Genomic DNA, 20686 nt, shown 5'->3' with positions numbered 1-20686 from the left:
GACATGTGCAAAGAGCTGGAGGTAGAAAACCAAAAGGGTAGAACAAGTTCAGTGTTTCTTGAGCTGAAAGAACTGAGGAAAAAATTCAAGCCTCGAGTCACAATAGTGAAGGATTCTATGGAGAAAATATTAAACAACACAGGAAGCATCAAAAGAAGATGGAAGGAATATACAGAGTCATTATACCAAAAAGAATTAGTCAATGTTCAACCATTTCAAGAGGTAGCATATGATCAGGAACCGATGGTACTGAAGGAAGAAGTACAAGCTGCTCTGAAGGCATTAGTGAAAAACAAAACTTCAGGAATTGATGGAATATCAATTGAGATATTTCAACAAACGGAGGCAGCGTTGGTGGTGCTCACTCGTCTATGCTAAGAAACTGAGAAGACAGCTTCCTGGCCAACTGACTGGAAGAGATCCGTATTTATGCCTATTCCCAAGAAAGGTGATCCACCTGAACGTGGAAATTATAGAACAATATCATTAATATCATACATAAGCAAAACTTTGCTGAAGATCATTCAAAAATGGCTGCAGCAGTATATCGACATGGAACTGCTGGAAATTCAGGCTGGTTTCAGAAGAGGATGTGGAATCAGGGATATCATTGCTGATGTCAGATGGATCCTGGCTGAAAGCAGAGAATACCAGAAGGATGTTTACCTGTGTTTTATTGGCTATGCAAAGGCATTCGACTGTGTGGATCATAATAAATTATGGATAACTTTGCAAAGAATGGGAATTCCAGAACACTTAATTGTGCTCATGAGGAACCTTTAAATAGGTTAAGAGGCAGTTGTTTGGACAGAACAAGGGGATGCTGATTGGTTTAAAGTCAGGAAAGGTGTGCATCAGGGTTGTATCCTGAGCAATCTGTATGCTGAGCAAATAATCCGAGCAGCTGGACTATATGAAGAAGAACGGGGCATCAGGATTGGAGGAAGGCTCATTAACAACCTGCGTTATGCAGATGACACAATCTTGCTTGCTGAAAGTGAAGAGGACTTGAAGCACTTACTAATGAAGATCCAAGACCACAGCCTTCAGTATGGATTGCACCTCAACATAAAGAAACAAAAATCCTCACAACTGGACCAATGAGCAATGTCATGATAAACAGAGATAAGATTGAAGTTGTCAAGGATTTCATTTTATTTGGATCCACAATCAACAGCCATGGAAGCAGCAGTCAAGAAATCAAAGGATACATTGCATTGGGTAAATCTGCTGCAAGGGACCTCTTTAAAGTGTTGAAAAGCAAAGATGTCACCTTGAAGACTAAGGTGTGCTTGACCCAAGCCGTGGTATTTTCAATCGCATCATATGCATGTGAAAGGTGGACAATGAATAAGGAAGACTGAAGAAGAATTGATGCCTCTGAATTGTGGTGTTGGTGAAGAATGTTGAACATATCACGGACTGGCAAAAGAATGAACTAATCTGTCTGGGAAGAAGTACAACCAGAATGCTCCTTAGAAGCAAGGATGGCAAGACTGTGTCTTACATACTTTGGACATGTTGTCAGGAGGGATCAGTCCCTGGAGAAGGACATCATGCTTGGCAGAGTACAGGGTCAGTGGAAAAGAAGAAGACCCTCAACGAGGTGGATTGACACAGTGGCTGCAACAATGAGCTCAAGCATAACAACGATTGTAAGGATGGCTCAGGACCAGGCAGTGTTTCGTTCTGTTGTGCAGAGGGTTGCTATGAGTCAGAACCGACTCGACGGCATCTAACAACAACAACATTATAAGCCCTGGTGGTGCAGTGGTTAAGCTCTCAGCTGCTAACCAAAAGTTTGAACTCACTCAGGGCTCCATGGGAGAAAGACCTGGTAATCTACTCCCGTAAAGATCACAGCCTAGAAAACCCTACGGGGCAGTTCTACTCTGTCACATGGGGTCACTGTGCCTCGAAGTTGACTTGACAGCACCTAACAACAACAATACAACAAGAATATGGGAGACTTTACATTCCAATTCTATCTTACAATAGTTCACCACTAATTCCTTTTTTTTTTTTAATAAGGAAACCCTTAGAAAGTGAAAGATTAGTGGAAACATTTTTTTAAAATCATAAATGTTTACAAATGTAAAATAAGCTTCATAAACAATTCTTAATTATGATTCTTAATTACAATTGAGCAACTCCTAATTGTTGGTCATTTAACCTTTTTGGTGTGAAATGGAATTCCAAAAGCAGCCATTCACTTGTGGGGAAAGAGAGTTTAAAGAAACAACTGGGGTTTACCTAGTTTAGAAGGTCGGAAGTAGACAATTAAAGGTGGCAATATCACAGTTGGATCTCACGACTGCTTAATAATACAAGCTTTTATGTCGGTGTACTAGGCAAGCGGAGCAGCTGGCAAAACAGTACTGTTTGTCATTGACTTTACAATGCAAAATTAGGGCTATCTCTTGTGTCTGCGGATATGCATTTTTAAGCAGATGTCACCAATATTAGAAATAAAACAACAACAGGGATTCCCGCCCTGGAGGTAAAGTCAGGGTGGGAAACGCTCCATGCCCCTTTCTAAAGGAAGCATGCGGGTTCTCACAGCATTTAAAAGAACTCGAGGTTATACTCAGCACATAAGAGCCTCATCTTTATGATCATTTGCCAGGAATCAAAACTCTTTTGGGTAAATAAATTTCTGCATAGTTTTATTTTTTATGGAACAATTATATCAACTACACACTCTACAGTTGTCCTAATTTCTGGTATTTTATTTCATTGTCTAGATAAACCAGAGACTTCCAGCCTTCCACTTGCAGGCCAACCGTGGCCCTCCTGAGATTCTTGGCAAAAATATAAAATTTTAACTTGAATAACTAGTTAATAATAAGGAAGATGGGACATTTAATCCCCCTTAATCTCAGTATTGTTTTATTTTCATCAAAAACCCACCATCGTCGAGTCAATTCCGACTCACAGCGACCCTATAGGACAGAGAACTGCGCCATAGAGTTTCCAAGGCAGATTTGAACTGCTGACCTTTTGGTTAGCAGCCATAGCACTTAACCACTACACCGCCAGGGTTTCCTCCATTCTAGGGCTCTGTTCAAAAATTTGAAGGCATTATGTTGTTTTATTTTGCTTTCTGAAGAAAGCTCTTTGTCCTGCTGACCATGCCGTGAGCGTCTCTGACACGATTACCGGAGATTATACAAACAGGCCTATCTATCCGCATGCATTTTCTTCTTCATTTAGAAAAAAGAAACAACAAATTTCCTACCTTTACCCTTTAAGAAAAAATTTTTATAACAGCTTTATTGAGATATAATTCACATACCATAAAATTCACCCTTTTAAAGTGTACCATTCAATGGTTTTTAGCACTTTCCCAGAGTTGTGTAAACATCACTACCATCTAACGTTGGAACATTTTCATCATTCCAAAAAGAAGCCTGATACCAATTAGCAGTTATCCCTGTTACCCCCTCTTCCTAGGCCCTGGTAACCATACACCCATTTTCTGTCCTTATGAATACCTGTATTCTTACCTTTACTCTTGGAAAGGTATGTGGAATTGAGCTGTGCTGTTTTTGGGGCCGCCAAAGTTTATCCCCAGATTCCAGAGGGAAAATAAATGATTTCTGATCAATTACTGCTGGAAGCAACCTAAGTAAAATTAAACATAATTTAAAATACAAATTTGCTATTCTTAAAGGGTTCTCAAATTGTAATTTTTGAAACAACACTTTCTAGTTAAGATTACATTTGATAGGAAATATTCTATCGGTAATTACAATAAATTAGACCAATCTTTAGCATTTTTACCACTATAAAACTGCAGTTGTTTTATTAAACATAAGAATTTCCAAGTCTGATAAAGACTGTTGCAGCATGAATAAAAAGCTCTATCTCTGGCTGTGTTTATATGACTAACAACTGACAGAATTACTACACTATAAAACATTTCTTGGTTAAGAAAAACACAGAATGCTGTATTTTGTTTAATAAAATCAAATCCAATATATTCAGAATGATGGTCCCTAAACAGTTCATACTTACATTGTTTAAACCTTTGTTATTTTATATAATTGCAAAGACGTAAGGATCAAAGGTAGTTAAAGGTCTTCCTTATAAAGCAACGGACAGACAGTTCCATAGGGAGGGCAATGTAAAAACAAAACAAAGCTGTAAGAATGAGTGTGTGTACACAATGTTATATCTAAAAAATCCAATTTGCAAGTAGGTTCCAGTTCTTTAAAATGATCAACAGAAGTAAAAGCAAATAAAACTCAACCACCAGTAACTCAACCCCTTATTCTACTATGATGTCAACTTTTATAAAATTGTCATTAAAAACCAAATATCACAGCCTACCGACTTGTGTGATGCACAGGTGCTTCAGTGGGAGAGCCTTCTCCTTCCATTCCCAGCTAGTATACCTCATACGCACCCACCACCCACCTATTAGTGGTGGCTTATGTGTTGCTATGATGCTGAACAGGCTTCAGTAGAGCTTCTAGACTAAGGCAGGCTAGGAAGAAAGGCCTGGCAATCTACCTCCAAAAATCAGCCAGCGAAAACTCTATGGATAACGACGTTCTGATCAGCAACCAATCATGGCAACGATGCAGGACTAGGTACCGTTTCATTCTGTTGTGCATGGGGCTACCATGAGTCAGGGGCCCACCTGACAGCAGGTAACAACAACACTGACTTGCATGTGTGTGTATTTCTCACATTATCATATGTCCTGTATGTGTGTGTGTGTACCCAACATTATCATATGTTAGATACCCTGGTTGGGGTTCTCTTGAATTATGTTTTTTTTTTTTTCTTTATCTTTCTATCGACTAGCCCAGCTAACTTTTAATAACATCTTTTTATTATAAAAGTAAAACTTGTATTCTGTAAATAATTTAGAAAATAACAGAAAATTTTAAAGGAAAAAAAAAATCACCTCTAGTGCCATCGAGGACCAGTCCCTAGAGAAGGATATCATGCTTGGTAGAGTGTCAGCAGAAGAGAGGGAGATGCTCAACAAGATGGACTGACATAGTGGCTGCAACAATGGGGCTCAAACACAGCAATGATTGCAAGGAGGGCGCGGAAGTGGGCAGTGTTTTGTTCAGTTGTACATAGGGTTGCTATAAGTCAGAACCGACTCGACCGCACCTAACAACAGTCCCACCACTCAGACACAATCCCTATTAATAGAATTGGTGCTTTGCCTTGCAAATACAATGACGGAACAGTTGCATTTTGTTAATTTGAATTAGGAAAATTTAAAATACTGATTTAAATATTAATAAAGCATGCTTAGCACACAAGATGTGGAATAATGTAAATTTTTTGTAATTTAAGCCAGAAAAAAAACGAAACCCAGTGCCATCGAGTTGATTTCGTTAGGACAGAGTGGAACTGCCCCATAGAGTTTCCAAGGAGTGCCTGGTGGATTTGAACTGCCCACCCTTTGGTTAGCAGCCATAGCACTTAACCACTATGCCACCAGGGTTTCCATAATTTAAACATTTGCCCTAAATCACTTAATTTCAAAGTTGGCAAACTGAGCAATTTGCAAACAATTGCTTATGCTATTGTCTCGTGGTGATACCCCTTCTGCTGGAAAACAGAAACCTCAGCCAGCCTTCGTCAGGACGTATCGTGTATTATGCAAGTTTTAAACTATACCAGGTATACACGGATGCATCTTTTACTTATGACGCAAATTTCCTGTGTGTATGAGTGCCAGCGGGTTCACGTGTTTGTGTATGTGTATATGGATATGAGTATATGTGCAGATGAGAGTGTCTGTATATGTATGTGAGTGTGGGGAAGAGTATGTGGGTGTGTGTGGGTCGGTATATGTGTATGAGAAGGAGAGTGAATGTGTGTGTGTATGTGTGTTTACAGATATACATAAACTATCCCTTTGGCAAAGCCTCAGTCAAACACAATTTCTAGGTATTTGATTATTTTTTCCTCACTCTTTTGGGGACCGGATAGTATTTTGAAAAATGTAGCACCACGAAAATCATAGATATTGTAGAAAAAACATACAATGTTTGCAAAAGTCTGTCAAACTTCTTCTTGTCCAGAAATTGCTTGCTTGATATTTGATATTTGTGTTAGAGAATATAAAAGGGCTTGACTGTTGAACCTGTCATAAGTGAAGTAACAGAAATAATGACCATACATCACCATGACCCACCATGGCAGCCCCAAATACAGTAAGAAAAGGAGTCAAAACATTGAAGTAACTTTAAAAAGCAAGGGAGTGTCAAAACACACCTAAAACTGCCCTCTGCCAGTATCCACACAGCTTGGCTTTGGGTTGTTAGTAAAATCCTAAGGAAAAGTGAGCCTTGTCAGCTTAGGGGTTCCAGAGTGCTTAAACAAATAAAAGAAACCCTAACTTTGGTTGGTGCCCAGAAACTGTGGGTAATATTTGACATTCGCTAAGAATTATTTGCGAAAGGGAATAAAAGGACAGTAAAAACAAATAAGTAGCATAATCACAGCAGCACAACCTGGGGGTGTACCTACACAGTTTCACCCATTTTTCTTCTTTTATTGTGAAATATAACATATATACGGACCAGTGGGTAAGGCAGATATTCATATTTTGAATAACAATGAAGTACACACCTTGTAACCACCACTCGAGCTAAGCAGCAGCCCATTTCCAGCACCCTAGCAGTAACCGTGCCCCGTTCCCTTCTCCAGAATAAACGCTCCCTCCCCACCAGAGTTAAGCAGTATCCTAACTTTTGTGAAAATAATTTCCTTGTTTATCCATCCCTATATAATACAGTTTTGCTTGTTTTGTCGATTCTATGTGAATTAAAAAGTTGTTACACTGTGTATTCTTTCATGTCTTAAGTCTTTCATTCAGCATTATCTTTATGAGATTTACCTAAGTTGTGTGAAGTTTGTTTATATGCACTGATGTATGCTAATATGCTAACCCACTCACTCTGAGTCAATTCTGACTCACAGTGACCCTATAGGACAGAGCAGAATTGCCCCATAGGGTTTCCAAGGCTTCAATATTTACAGGAGCAAATTGCCAGGTCTTTCTCCCACAGAGCGGCTGGTGGGTTTGAACCACCAACCTTTAGATTAGCAGCTGGGTGATTAACCACTGCGCCACCAGGGCTCCTACTAATATACTATATGATGTATATTAATTGCTGTTGTGCCAATATATTACATGAATAGACCCAATTTATGTATCCATTCTACTCAAGACGGATGTTTGGGTTGTTTCCTATTTTTTATCATAAAAAAATAATGCTGCCATGAACAATCCGGTATTTATGTCCTGGTGTACGTGTGCATGTGTTTATCTAGGGTTGTTCTGTCTAACTCAGTAGCCACTGCCACATGTGCCTATTTAAATTTAAATCCAAATAAACTAAGATTAAAAAAAATTAAAACTCGTTTCCTTAGTCATGCTAGCTAGCTGCATTTCAAGTGCTCAATAGCCCCTGTAGAGATACAGAACATCTCCATGACTGCAGAAAGTTCTACTGGACAATGTTGCTCTAAGGAATACACCTAGGAGTGGAATTGCTGGACCAACAAACATGCACCTTCAGTTTTACTATATCATGGTACACATGTTTCCAAATTGGGTATGCCAATGACACTCCCACCATTACTCCAAATCTCCTCCAACATTTGGTATTGTCAAACTGTTTAATCTTTTCCAATTAGGTGGGTATGTGATTTTTTGGTTTCTTTTTTCACTTGTGAACTTGGGCTAAACCCTGCACCTTTAAGAGTGTAAATTTGTTGAAACCAAACCCGTTGCCAACCTTCCTCCCATTCACATACTTTCCAAAGAATATATTTGATCATTTCAATGCATAACACATTTTATTTCTCTAATATGGAATGTATCAGTATCACATAAAGTTGTCGTTTTAGTTGCCTTTGAGTGACATAAAGTAGTCACAAAATAATTGTGCTATTTCTTGATACAAAAATTTTAATAACATGAACTATAAGTAGGTACTATAGGTTCATAGTTAAGAGTACTGGGTTTGAATCCCAGTTCCACCATTTTTTAGCTATTCAACCTTGGGAAAGTCATTTAATTTTTAAAATCTGTGATAGATGTTGAATTTTATTAAATGCCTATTAGCCACTGAGATAATTACATGGTTTTTCTACTTCAACTTACTAATATGGCAAATTATATTAACACAGTTCTTAGCAGACCATTGTATATTCATGAAATAAACCCCTCTTGGTTTTTGTGCATTATTCTATTAATGTGCTGCTGAATTCTTCCTACTAATCTACACGACCTCAACTGCAGAATTAATAAGAAGAATTGATCTGCAGTTATTTTTGGTGCTTTCTTTATCAGATGTAAACATTAATTATTCAATAAATTTTTATTGAGCACTTGCTATACACCAGGTAATGTGCTAATGCTGAGTAGAGAATGATAAAAATCAAAAAATCAAGCAAAACAACACAAAAAAGACAAGATGACTACCTTCTTGGAATTTACAACTTAGTAAGGGAGACAAACATTAAACAAATACAACTCTCAACTAAATTTATCATTTTACACAGTTACAAGTTGCTAAGAAGTCCTGAGTGCCCTAAGAGATACAGGAGGCGGGAGTCAGGGAACGTGTTTCTGGAGAGGTGACATTTATGGTTAAGGATAAAAGAAAGTAGAGAGTAATGATGAAGGAAGCAAAACAAGTGGTGAGAATAGAGTGTTATGAACAACAGATACACTGTCCAAAGTGTTTGGGAAGGGGATCTCATTTGACTCTATTTATCTCCACGGCCTTGAAAATAAAGCAAAACCCATCATTTGGAGGTAGGTAATCTCTGAAGTATTCTGCAAAAAGACCCTTAGCCCAGGGGTCTGGGGACCAGGGTTAGGGGGACATCTAAGTCAATTGACATAATAAAATCTATTAACAAAACATTCTGTATCCCACTTTGAAGAGTGGTATCTGGGGTCTTAAATGCTAGCAAGCAGCCATCTAAGATGCATCAATTGGTCTCAACCCACCTGGAGCAAAGGAGAATGAAGAACACCAAGGACACAAGGCAATTACGAGCCCAAGAGACAGAAAGGGCCACATGAAACAGAGACTACATCATCCTGAGACCAGAAGAACTAGATGGTGCCCGGCTACAACTGATGACAGCCCTGACAGGGAACACAACAAAGAACCCCCAAGGGAGCAGGAGAACATTGGGATGCAGACCCCAAATTCTCATAAGGCCGGACTTAATGGTCTGACTGAGACTGGAAGAACCCCGGTGGTCATGGCCCCCAAACCTTCTGTTGGCTCAGGACAGGAACCATTCCCGAAGCCAACTCTTCAGACATGGATTGGACTGGACAATGGGTTCAAGAGGGATGCTGGTGAGAAGTGAGCTTCTTGGATCAGGTGGACACTTGAGACTACGTTGGCATCTCCTGCCTGGAGGGGAGATGAGAGGGTGGAGGGGGTCAGAAGCTGGCGAAAAGGACACGAAAAGAGAGTGGAGGGAGGGAGCAGACTGTTTCATTAGGGGGAGAGTAATTGGGAGTGTGTAGCAAGGTGTATATGGGTTTTTGTGTGAGAGAAGACTGAGTTGATTTGTAAACTTTCACTTAAAGCACAATAAAAATTATTAAAAAAAAAAAAAAAGCCTTAGCCATAAATGTTTACTTCATCGCCTCCTGGAATAAAAGCATCATATCCACAAAAGATTTGTTGTTCTTTAGAAAGTTGCCTTGTTTTGCCAAAGCAGACAGGATTCTCAACGATTGGACATGGTGTGTATACTTTAAGGATGAAATTTCATGTTAAGAAAACCTCGCTTAGAGGAGGGGCTCAGTTCCTCACGAGCTGTACGTTCTCTTCCGTAAAAACTCTATCAGGCAGGCAAGGAGTGTAAAGCAGTAAAACTTTCAGCAACGCCCATGGGAAGCTTTCCATACAGCTGCGTGTGCCCTCAACCCAGGAGAAACTTGCTTTGTTTTTCTTGAAAAACCTCGCTTCACTTTTCTTGAAAATATGTTTTTTATTTTCCATTTTAAAGCTTTAGTTTCATAGCTTTAAACTTTAATAAAACCTTGTACAAATCAACCCCTGCCCCATCCTCTGTGGTTAATTTGAGACTTGGAATTCAAGGATCTCATAATTTGTGCAAAAGACCTCTTTAAAGTGTTCAAAAGCAAAGATGTCACCTTGAGGACTAAGGTGCGCCTGACCCAAGCCATGGTATTTTCAATCACCACATATGCATGTGAAAGTTGGACAATGAATAAGGAAGACCGAAGAAGAACTGACGCCTTTGAGTTATGGTGTTGGCGAACAATATTGAATATACCATGGGCTGCCAGAAGAAAGAACAAATCTGTCTTTGAAGAAGTACAGCCAGAATGCTCCTTAGAAGCAAGGATGGTGACACTTTATCTCATGTACTTTGGACATGTTATCAGGAGGGACCAGGCCCTGGAGAAGGATATCATGCTTGGTAAAGAAGAGCGTCAGTGAAAAAGAGGAAGATCCTCAATGAAATGGATTGACACAGTGGCTGCAACAATGAGCTCAAGCATAGTAAGAATCGTGAGGATGGTGCAAGATCGGCCAGTGTTTTGTTCTGTTGTACACAGGGTGGTGCAGTGGTTATGTGTTTGGCTGCTAACCAAAAGGTCAGCAGTTTAAATCTACCAGCCGCTCCTTGGAAACCCTACAGGGTGGTTTTACTCTGTCCTATATGGTCGCTATGAGTCAGAATTGACTGGATGGCAACTGGCTTGGTTTTGGTTTTTTTGTACATAGGGTCACAGTGAGTCGGAACTGACTTGCTGGCACCTAACAACAAGAAAAACAACATAATTTATGCACACATTTATACGTGAATGACACAAATTGTAGGTGGAACAGGAACAATCTGGAAATGCAATTTAATAGCAAACTTTAGGAACTTTAACCAATACAATTGTGCACAGTCTATCATTTTTATAAACCTAATAGATTTTTTTTCCTTGCTCCTGTCATAGTTATTGAGTCCTCCAAAGGGGCCTCAAGGGCCCCTTTCTGGTAGCAATGCCACAGAGGAGGTACTTCCTCCAAGGTTACCATATAATGGCTGAATAGTATCACAGAAAAATTTTAAGGGCCAGGCCTGGAAGTGGCTTATATCACTTTTACCCACATTTTATAGGCTAGAGGGCCTGTGGGCACATGATACCCAAACTAACTTCTAGGGAGGCTGAGAAATATAGCCTTCCCAAGTGCCCAAGACGAGGAAATGGTGAAGTGAACACTTAATATTGCCTCTGTTACATTTCTCAAACATGCTTTGCCAGTTTCTGCCCTGTGCCTTGCTTTTGCTTGTGTTGGCCTGTCACCTGTCCATTTTTCAAAATTGAGATAAAATTTACATAAAGTGAAATGCAAAGCTCTTAAGTGTATAACGTAATGAGATACACAGCATTTTCATCACCCTCAGAAAATTCAACCATGACCATTTCTAGTCTCCCCATCGCATAGGTAACCATTCTTCAGATTTTTATCAGCATAGATTAGTTTTGTCAACTTTTTTTTTAACTTTTGTATTTTGACATAATTTCAGACTTAGAAAAAAGAAGTTGCAAGAATAGTACAAAAATTCCTGTGCCGTTCAACCAAATTTCAACATTTTACATTTGCTTTACCGTTTTCATTCTCTATAGGGTTGCTATGAGTCAGAATCAACTCGATGGCAACGGGTTTTCTTTCTTTCTCTTTCTCTCTCAATATGTATAAGTATTATATGCATTTTTGAACTGTTTGAAAACAGTACTAGTATCCCTTTGGATGATATGCCACAAATTATTTATCCATTCAATTATTGTTATTTGTTTTTTCCCCATTTTTTACTTACCATGAATAAAGCTATTAACATTATCGTACAAGTCTTTTTGTGGAATTGCTGGGCCATATAATAGTCATATGATTAACTTTATAAAAAACTGTCCACACTTAACACTGTAAAACTGTCTATTCTACCAAAAGCTATCTATAGATACAATGCAATTCTGATCCAAATTTCAACCACATTTTTTAATGAGATGGAGAAACAAATCACCAACTTCTTATGGAAGGGAAAGAGGCCTCGGATAAGAAAAGCATTACTGAAAAAGAATAACAAAGTGGGAGGCCTCACTCTACCTGATTTTAAAACCTATTATACCGCCACAGTAGTCAAAACAGCCTGGTGCTGGTACAACAACAGATACATAGACCCATGGAACAGAATTGAGAACCTAGACATAAATCCATCCATATATGAGCAGCTGATATTTGACAAAGGCCCAAAGTCAGTTAAACGGGGAAAAGACAGTCTCTTTAACAAATGGTGCTGGCATAACTGGCTATCCATCTGCAAAAAAATGAAACAAGACCCATACCTCACACCATGCACAAAAACGAACTCAAAATGGATCAGAGACCTAAACATAAAATCGAAAACGATAAAGATCATGGTAGAAAAAATAGGGACAATGTTAGGAACCCTAATACAAGGCATGAACAGTATATAAAACATTACTAACAATGCAGAAGAGAAACTAGATAACTGGGAGCTCCTAAAAATCAAATACCTATGCTCATCCAAAGACTTCACCAAAAAAGTAAAAAGACTACCTACAGACTGGGAAAAAGTTTTTCGCTATGACATTTCCGATCAGCATCTGATCTCTAAAATCTACATGATACTGCAAAAACTCAACAACAAAAGGACAAATAACCCAATTAAAACATGGGCAAAGGATATGAACAGGCACTTCACTAAAGAAGACCTTCAGGTAGCTAACAGATACACGAGGAAATGTTCACGGTCATTAGCCATCAGAGAAACGCAAATCAAAACTACAATGAGATTCCATCTCACTCCAACAAGGCTGGCTGGAGAGGTTGTGGAGAGACTGGAACACTTATACACTGCTGGTGGGAAATGGTACAACCACTTTAGACATCAATTTGGTGCTTCCTTAAAAAGCCAGAAATAGAAGTACCATAAGATCCAGCAATCCCACTCCTTGGAATATATCCTAGAGAAATAAGAGCCTTTACACGAACAGATATATGCACACCCATGTTCACTGCAGCATTGTTTATGATAGCAAAAAGATGGAGGCAACCAAGGTGCCCATCAACACATGAATTATGGTATATTCACACAATGGAATACTATGCATCGATGAAGAACAATGGTGAATCCGTGAAACATTTCATAACATGGAGGAATCTAGAAGGCATTATGCTGAGTGAAATTAGTTAGCTGCAAAAGGACAAATACTGTATGAGACCATTATTATAAGAACTTGAAAAACAGTTTAGACAGAGAAGAAAATATTCTTTGATGGTTACAAGAGTGGGGAGGGAGGGAGGGAGGGAGAGGGGTTTTCACTAATTAGATAGTAGATAGGAACTATTTTAGGTGAAGGGAAAGACAACACACAATACAGAAGAGGTCAACACAACTGGACTAAACCAAAAGCAAAGAAGTTTCCTGAATAAACTGAATGCTTTGAAGGCCAGTGTAGCAGGGGCAGGGGTTTGGGGACCATGGTTTCAGGGGACATCTAAGTCAATTGGCATATAAAATCTATTAAGAAAACATTCTGCATCCCGCTTTGGAGAGTGCCGTCTGGAGTTTTAAATGCTAGCAAGTGGCCATCTAAGATGCATCAATTGGTTCTCAACCCACCTGGAGCAAAGGAGAATGAAGAATGCCAAAGACACAAGGTAACTATGAGACCAAGAGACAGAAAGGGCCACATAAACCAGAGACTATATCAGCCTGAGATCAGAAGAACTAGATGGTACCAGGCTACAACTGATGACTGCCCTGACAGGGAACACAACAGAGAACCCCTGAGGGAACAGGAGAGCAGTGGGATGCAGACCTCAAATTCTCGTAAAAAGACCAGACTTAATGGTCTGACTGACACTAGAAGGACCCCAGAGGTTATGGTCCCCAGACCTTCTGTTAGCCCAAGACAGGATCCATTCCCAAAGCCAACTCTTCAGACAGGGATTGGACTGGACTATGGGATAGAAAATGATACTGGTGAAGACTGAGCTTCCTGGATCAAGCAGACACATGAGACTATGTGGGAGGCTCCTGTCTGGAGAAGAGATGAGAGGGCAAAGGGGGTCAGAAGCTGGCCAAATAGACACAAAAACAGAGAGTGGAGGGAAGGAGTGTGCTGTCTCATTGGAAGGAGAGAAACCAGGAGTATATAGCAAGGTGTATATAAGTTTTTGTATGAGAGACTGACTTGGTTTGTAAACTTTCACTTAAAGCACAGTAAAAATTAAAAAAAAAAACTGTCTACAAAATGGTTGTCCCACTTTTTAGTGGGTTTTACACATCCATTAGCGACATATGAGCATTCCAGTTGCTCCACATACATACATGCCAGCATTTGCTGTGTGGTCAATCTTTTTAATTTTTAGTCATCGTAGTGAATGTGAAATCATGTCTCACTGTGGTTTTAATTTGCATCTCCTGACATTTAATGCTGTTGAACATCTTTTCATAGCACATGGTTTATTGATCATTAAATGAATAATTTATTTTGTAAGGATCACCACAAAGCTGGTTCCTGTGAGGTGGAAGTCAAAGATGTCCCAAATGTCCAACTTTTTCAAATTGCTGTACCATTTCATCATCTCTAACATCAACTACTCCCCGTCTCTTCGTTGGGTCTGGTAATTCGCTGCAATGTCTCACTTACAGTTAAGCGGCTTATTAGGGAAGTAATGGGGTACAACTTGAGATCGGAATTAACTTGAAAGTAACAGGAACAACTCAGGACCCAGTTCCTAGATCAGGACAGCTTCTTTTTGCCCTCTGCCGTTGAGCCTTGCTGGGGCCTTGCTGCTGCTAGGCCCTGCCCGGGGCCTTTTCAGGCAAGTGTTACAACTCTCTTATCTCTTGGGTCAACAAGCCCCACCGCTGCCATCTCGCGCCGTCTCCTGGTTTCTGCTGTCTTGCCCACTACCGCTCTTGCTACTGTTGCACCGCCATTTCTTGTTGTTTTCCGTGTTACAGCTCCAATCGCTCTCTCTTGCTCCACGTTTCCCTTTAGGCCTAGCAGGATGGCAAAACTGACCAATCCCCTTGATAGGGTTCCATACACCATATTTGCATGGTCCCACCCCCACGAGGGTGCCATACATTTTATTTACATTATTAGCAAGCTATTCAATCCCCCTGGTGGGTGTCTTGGACATCTAGTGCTGCTATAGCAGAAATACCTACCACAAGTGGGTGGCTTTAAGGAAGAGAAGTTTATTCTCTCACAGTTCAGTAGGCTAGAAGTCTGAATTCAGGGTGCTGGCTCCAGGGAAGGCTCTCCTTCTCTGTCAGCTCTGGAGGAAGGTCCTTGTTATCAGTCTTCCCTTGGCCTGGGAGCATCTCAGTGCAGGAACCTCAGGTCCAAAGGACGTGCTTTGGTCCTGGTGGTGCTTTCTTGGTGCTCTGAGGTCCCCAACTCTCTGCTTGTTTCCCTTTCCTTTTTATCTCTTGAGAGACAAAAGGTGGTGCAGGCCACACCTCAGGAAAACTTCCTTTACATTGGATCAGGGATGTGACCTGGGTAAGGGTGTCACAATCCCATCCTGATCCTCTTTATCATAAAATTACAATCACAAAATGGAGGACACCATACAATACCGGCTGTCATGGCCCAGCCAAATTGAAACACACAGTTTCGGGGGACATAATTCAATCCACGGGCCACAAGCACCTCATCTGCATAGTCCACCCAGTCATTTGGTGGGAGTTACAAAGACTATGGCTAGAAAGGTCATGTTAAATAATTCTCTGCACCCCAATCATTCATATATTTTCTCTTGTAAAGTGTCTAGTCTTCTGCTCATCTCCTTATTGAGCTCCCTTTTTATTATTGCTTTGTCAAAGTTATTTACTCTGGGAGTGGGACCACAGTTTTTTCTGTAGTATTTGGCTGGGTTACAATGGTTATTGTGTAAAAGTTTTCTGTCTCATTAGGCTGCACCTTTTTTGGTTATTTGGGTAGGAAGAGCAACCTTTTCTTGGGGCTTTTTTTGTCTTACCTCCTGGCATTTCTGGGTTGCTGGCTTCTTCAACTCCAAGTCTGGGATGTATGAGGCAAAATGGAAACCCAGGGAACTCACCTCTGTGTCATTCCTCATGTCCTAAGGTGCCTAGATGGCCTCCCTTCTTCTCTCAACCTTTTAGAGTCTTCTTATGTTTGTTTTATACATAATGCTCAGGGTTTTTAGGTGTACTTAGCAGGAGGCATAGGTAAAAGTATGGCTGCTCCGTCTTCCCAGAAAAGGAAGTCTCCTGGTGTATTTCTTTTCAATTTTCTTACCTCCAAGGATTATATGTTTAGACCTGAATCTAGACACACAGGTAAAGAATTGCAATATAACTTTATATCCTCTTGTTTTTCCCACTCAACATATATGTTTTAGTCATCTAGTGCTGCTGTAACAGAAAGACCACAAGTGGATAGCTTCAACAAAGAGAAGTTTATTCTCTCACAGTGTAGTAGGCTAGAAGTCCAAATTCAGGGTGTCAGCTCCAGGGGAAGGCTTTCTTTCACTGTTGGCTCTAGAGGAAGGCCCTTGTCATCAATCTCCCCCTGGACTAGGCGCTTCTCAGCCCAGGGACCCCGGGCCCAAAGGACACGCTATTTTCCTGGCTCTTGTTTCTTGGTGGTATGAGGTCCCCATGTCTCTCTGCTCACTTCTCTCTTTTATATCTCAAAAGAGATTGGTGAGGCGGAGCCAAGATGGCGGACTAGGCAGACGCTACCTTGGATCCCTCTTACCACAAAGACACGGAAAAACAAGTGAATCGATCACATACATAACAATCTACGAACCCTGAACAACAAACACAGATTTAGAGACGGAGAACGAATACGGGGAAGCAGTGATTGTTTCCAGAGCCTGGAGCCAGCATACCAGTCAGGTATGGCACAAGCACAGAGACCTGCTCCACCCTCCTGAACTAACCCTGGGAGGGGGACCAGCCGGTTCCACGGGCGGCGTGGGACGCAGCCGGTAGGAGAAGTCCCCGGGAGGCAGTGACTGGTCTTGGAGCAGAAAGAGCAGCATCCGAGCCGGGGAACCGTCCCGCAGGGATTTGGACTGGACGCAGGTACGCCATAAACACGGAGAGTTGCTCCATCCCCCTGAACTAACCCCGGGAAGGGGACCAGCCAGGTCGCGCGGGCGGCGTGGGACGCAGCCGGTAGGAGAAGTCCCCGGGAGGCAGCGACTGGTATTGGAGTGGGGAGAACAGCGTCCCAGCCGGGACACTCGGTCACGGCACAAGCACGGGGACCTGCTCCACCCATCTGAACTAACCCCCGGAGGAGGCCCAACTGGTTCTCGGGGGCGGCACGGCCACGCGGCTGGACGGACGAGAAGTCCCCGGGAGGCAGCGACTGATTTTGGAGTCGAGAGTGCACCGTCCCAGTAGGGGAGCCTTGACGCTGGGCGTGGGGCTGGAAGCGGAGGATCTGACCGTGACTCCAGCGGGCCAGACCCCCCGGGGGCAATCTCCACACAGCCAGCACACATAGGCGACGCGCCCGCGGGAATCTCAGATATAATAGTCATTCCAAGCAAGACAAGCAACTCTGGCTATATTCTGAGGTGCTACTCTCCTATCTCTCTGTTCCCTCCCCCACCCTCCCCAGGCGGCTTCATTAACATCTGAATAGCCTGAGCCAGAGGGAGAACCCTGATAGGGATCTGACTGCATTTTTTTTTTAGCGGATTTTCTGGAAAAACTAGTTTCCCAGAGATGGCTCGGAGACAACAATCCATATCAAACCACTTAAAGAAGCAGACCGTGACAGCTTCTCCAACCCCCCAAACAAAAGAATCAAAACCTTTCCCAAATGAAGATACAATCTTGGAATTATCAGATACAGAATATAAAAAACTAATTTACAGAATGCTTAATGATATCACAAATGAAATTAGGATAATTGCAGAAAAAGCCAAGGAACATACTGATAAAACTGTTGAAGAACTCAAAAAGATTATTCAAGAACATACTGGAAAAATTAATAAGTTGCAAGAATCCATAGAGAGACAACATGTAGAAATCCAAAAGATTAACAATAAAATAACAGAATTAGACAACGCACTAGGAAGTCAGAGGAGCAGACTCGAGCAATTAGAATGCAGACTGGGACATCTGGAGGACCAGGGAATCGACACCAACATAGCTGAAAAAAAATCGGATAAAAGAATTAAAAAAAATGAAGAAACCCTAAGAATTATGTGGGACTCTGTCAAGAAGGATAACCTGCGGGTGATTGGAGTCCCAGAACAGGGAGGGGGGACAGAAAACACAGAGAAAATAGTTGAAGAACTCCTGACAGAAAACTTCCCTGACATCATGAAAGACGAAAGGATAGCTATCCAAGATGCTCATCGAACCCCATTTAAGATTGATACAAAAAGAAAAACACCAAGACATATTATCATCAAACTCACCAAAACCAAAGATAAACAGAAAATTTTAAAAGCAGCCAGGGAGAAAAGAAAGGTTTCCTTCAAGGGAGAATCAATAAGAATATGTTCTGACTGCTCAGCAGAAACCATGCAGGCAAGAAGGGAATGGGACGACATATACAGAACACTGAAGGAGAAAAACTGCCAGCCAAGGATCATATATCCAGCAAAACTCTCTCTGAAATATGAAGGCGAAATTAAGATATTTACAGACAAACACAAGTTTAGAGAATTTGCAAAAACCAAACCAAAGCTACAAGAAATACTAAAGGATATTGTTTGGTCAGAGAACCAATAATATCAGATATCAGCACAACACAAGGTCACAAAACAGAACGTCCTGATATCAACTCAAATAGGGAAATCACAAAAACAAACAAATTAAGATTAATTAAAAAAAAATAAATAAAAATACACATAACAGGGAATCATGGAAGGCAATAGGTAAAAGATCACAATAATCAAAAAGAGGGACTAAATACAGGAGACATTGAACTGTCATATGGAGAGTGATACAAGGCGATATAGAACAATACAAGTTAGGTTTTTACTTAGAAAAATAGGGGTAAATAATAAGGTAACCACAAAAAGGTATAACAACTCTATAACTCAAGATAAAAACCAAGAAAAACGTAACGACTCAACTAACATAAAGTCAAGCACTTTGAAAATGAGGATCTGACAATTTACTAAGAAAAACGCCTCAGCACAAAAAAGTATGTGGAAAAATGAAATTGTCAACAACACACATAAAAAGGCATCAAAATGACAGCACTAAAAACTTATTTATCTATAATTACCCTGAATGTAAATGGACTAAATGCACCAATAAAGAGACAGAGAGTCACAGACTGGATAAAGAAACACGATCCGTCTATATGCTGCCTACAAGAGACACACCTTAGACTTAGAGACACAAACAAACTAAAATTCAAAGGATGGAAAAAAGTATATCAAGCAAACAATAAGCAAAAAAGAAGAGGAGTAGCAATATTAATTTCTGACAAAATAGACTTTAGACTTAAATCCACCACAAAGGATAAAGAAGGACACTATATAATGATAAAAGGGACAATTGATCAGGAAGACATAACCATATTAAATATTTACGCACCCAATGACAGGGCTGCAAGATACATAAATCAAATTTTAACAGAATTGAAAAGCGAGATAGATACCTCCACAATTATAGTAGGAGACTTCAACACACCACTTTCGGAGAAGGACAGGACATCCAGTAAGAAGCTCAACAGAGACACGGAAGATCTAATTACAACAATCAACCAACTTGACCTCATTGACTTATTCAGAGCTCTCCACCCAACTGCTGCAAAATATACTTTTTTTTCTAGCGCACATGGAACATTCTCTAAAATAGGCCACATATTAGGTCATAAAACAAACCTTTGCAGAGTCCAAAACATCGAAATATTACAAAGCATCTTCTCAAACCACAAGGCAATAAAACTAGAGATCAATAACAGAAAAACTAGGGAAAAGAAATCAAATACTTGGAAAATGAACAATACCCTCCTGAAAAAAGACTGGGTTATAGAAGACATCAAGGAGGGAATAAGGAAATTTATAGAAAGCAACGAGAATGAAAATACTTCCTATCAAAACCTCTGGGACACAGCAAAAGCAGTGCTCAGAGGCCAATTTATATCAATAAATGCACACATACAAAAAGAAGAAAGAGCCAAAATCAGAGAACTGTCACTACAACTTGAACAAATAGAAAGTGAGCAACAAAAGAATCCATCAGGCACCAGAAGAAAACAAATAATAAAAATTAGAGCTGAACTAAATGAATTAGAGAACAGAAAAACAATCGAAAGAATTAACAAAGCCAAAAGCTGGTTCTTTGAAAAAATTAACAAAATTGATAAACCATTGGCTAGACTGACTAAAGAAATACAGGAAAGGAAACAAATAACCCGAATAAGAAATGAGAAGGACCACATCACAACAGAACCAAATGAAATTAAAAGAATCATTTCAGATTATTATGAAAAATTGTACTCTAACAAATTTGAAAACCTAGAAGAAATGGATGAATTCCTGGAAAAACACTACCTACCTAAACTAACACATTCAGAAGTAGAACAACTAAATAGACCCATAACAAAAAAAGAGATTGAAACGGTAATCAAAAAACTCCCAACAAAAAAAAGCCCTGGCCCGGA

General features: G+C 40.3%; 1 protein-coding gene across 10 annotated transcripts in view; it reads right to left on the bottom strand.

The window, feature by feature from the left end:
• Positions 1-20686, bottom strand: part of IQCH (IQ motif containing H) — a 256643-nt gene that overhangs the window by 212630 nt on the left and 23327 nt on the right. For all 10 annotated transcript variants that reach the window (XR_007519882.1, XM_049905656.1, XM_049905654.1 and 7 more), the window contains exon 4: positions 3507-3624. Coding sequence is in view for 9 of the 10 variants with exons in the window: in XM_049905656.1 (XP_049761613.1) it covers positions 3507-3624 (118 nt within the window). In the remaining variant the exon portion in view is untranslated. The remainder of the gene's footprint in view (positions 1-3506; positions 3625-20686) is intronic.

This window comes from Elephas maximus, chromosome 13 (genome assembly GCF_024166365.1).
Source record: "Elephas maximus indicus isolate mEleMax1 chromosome 13, mEleMax1 primary haplotype, whole genome shotgun sequence".
Taxonomy (NCBI): domain Eukaryota; kingdom Metazoa; phylum Chordata; class Mammalia; order Proboscidea; family Elephantidae; genus Elephas; species Elephas maximus.
Note: the sequence above shows the minus strand (reverse complement) of the source record. Positions and strands in the feature narration are given on the sequence as shown.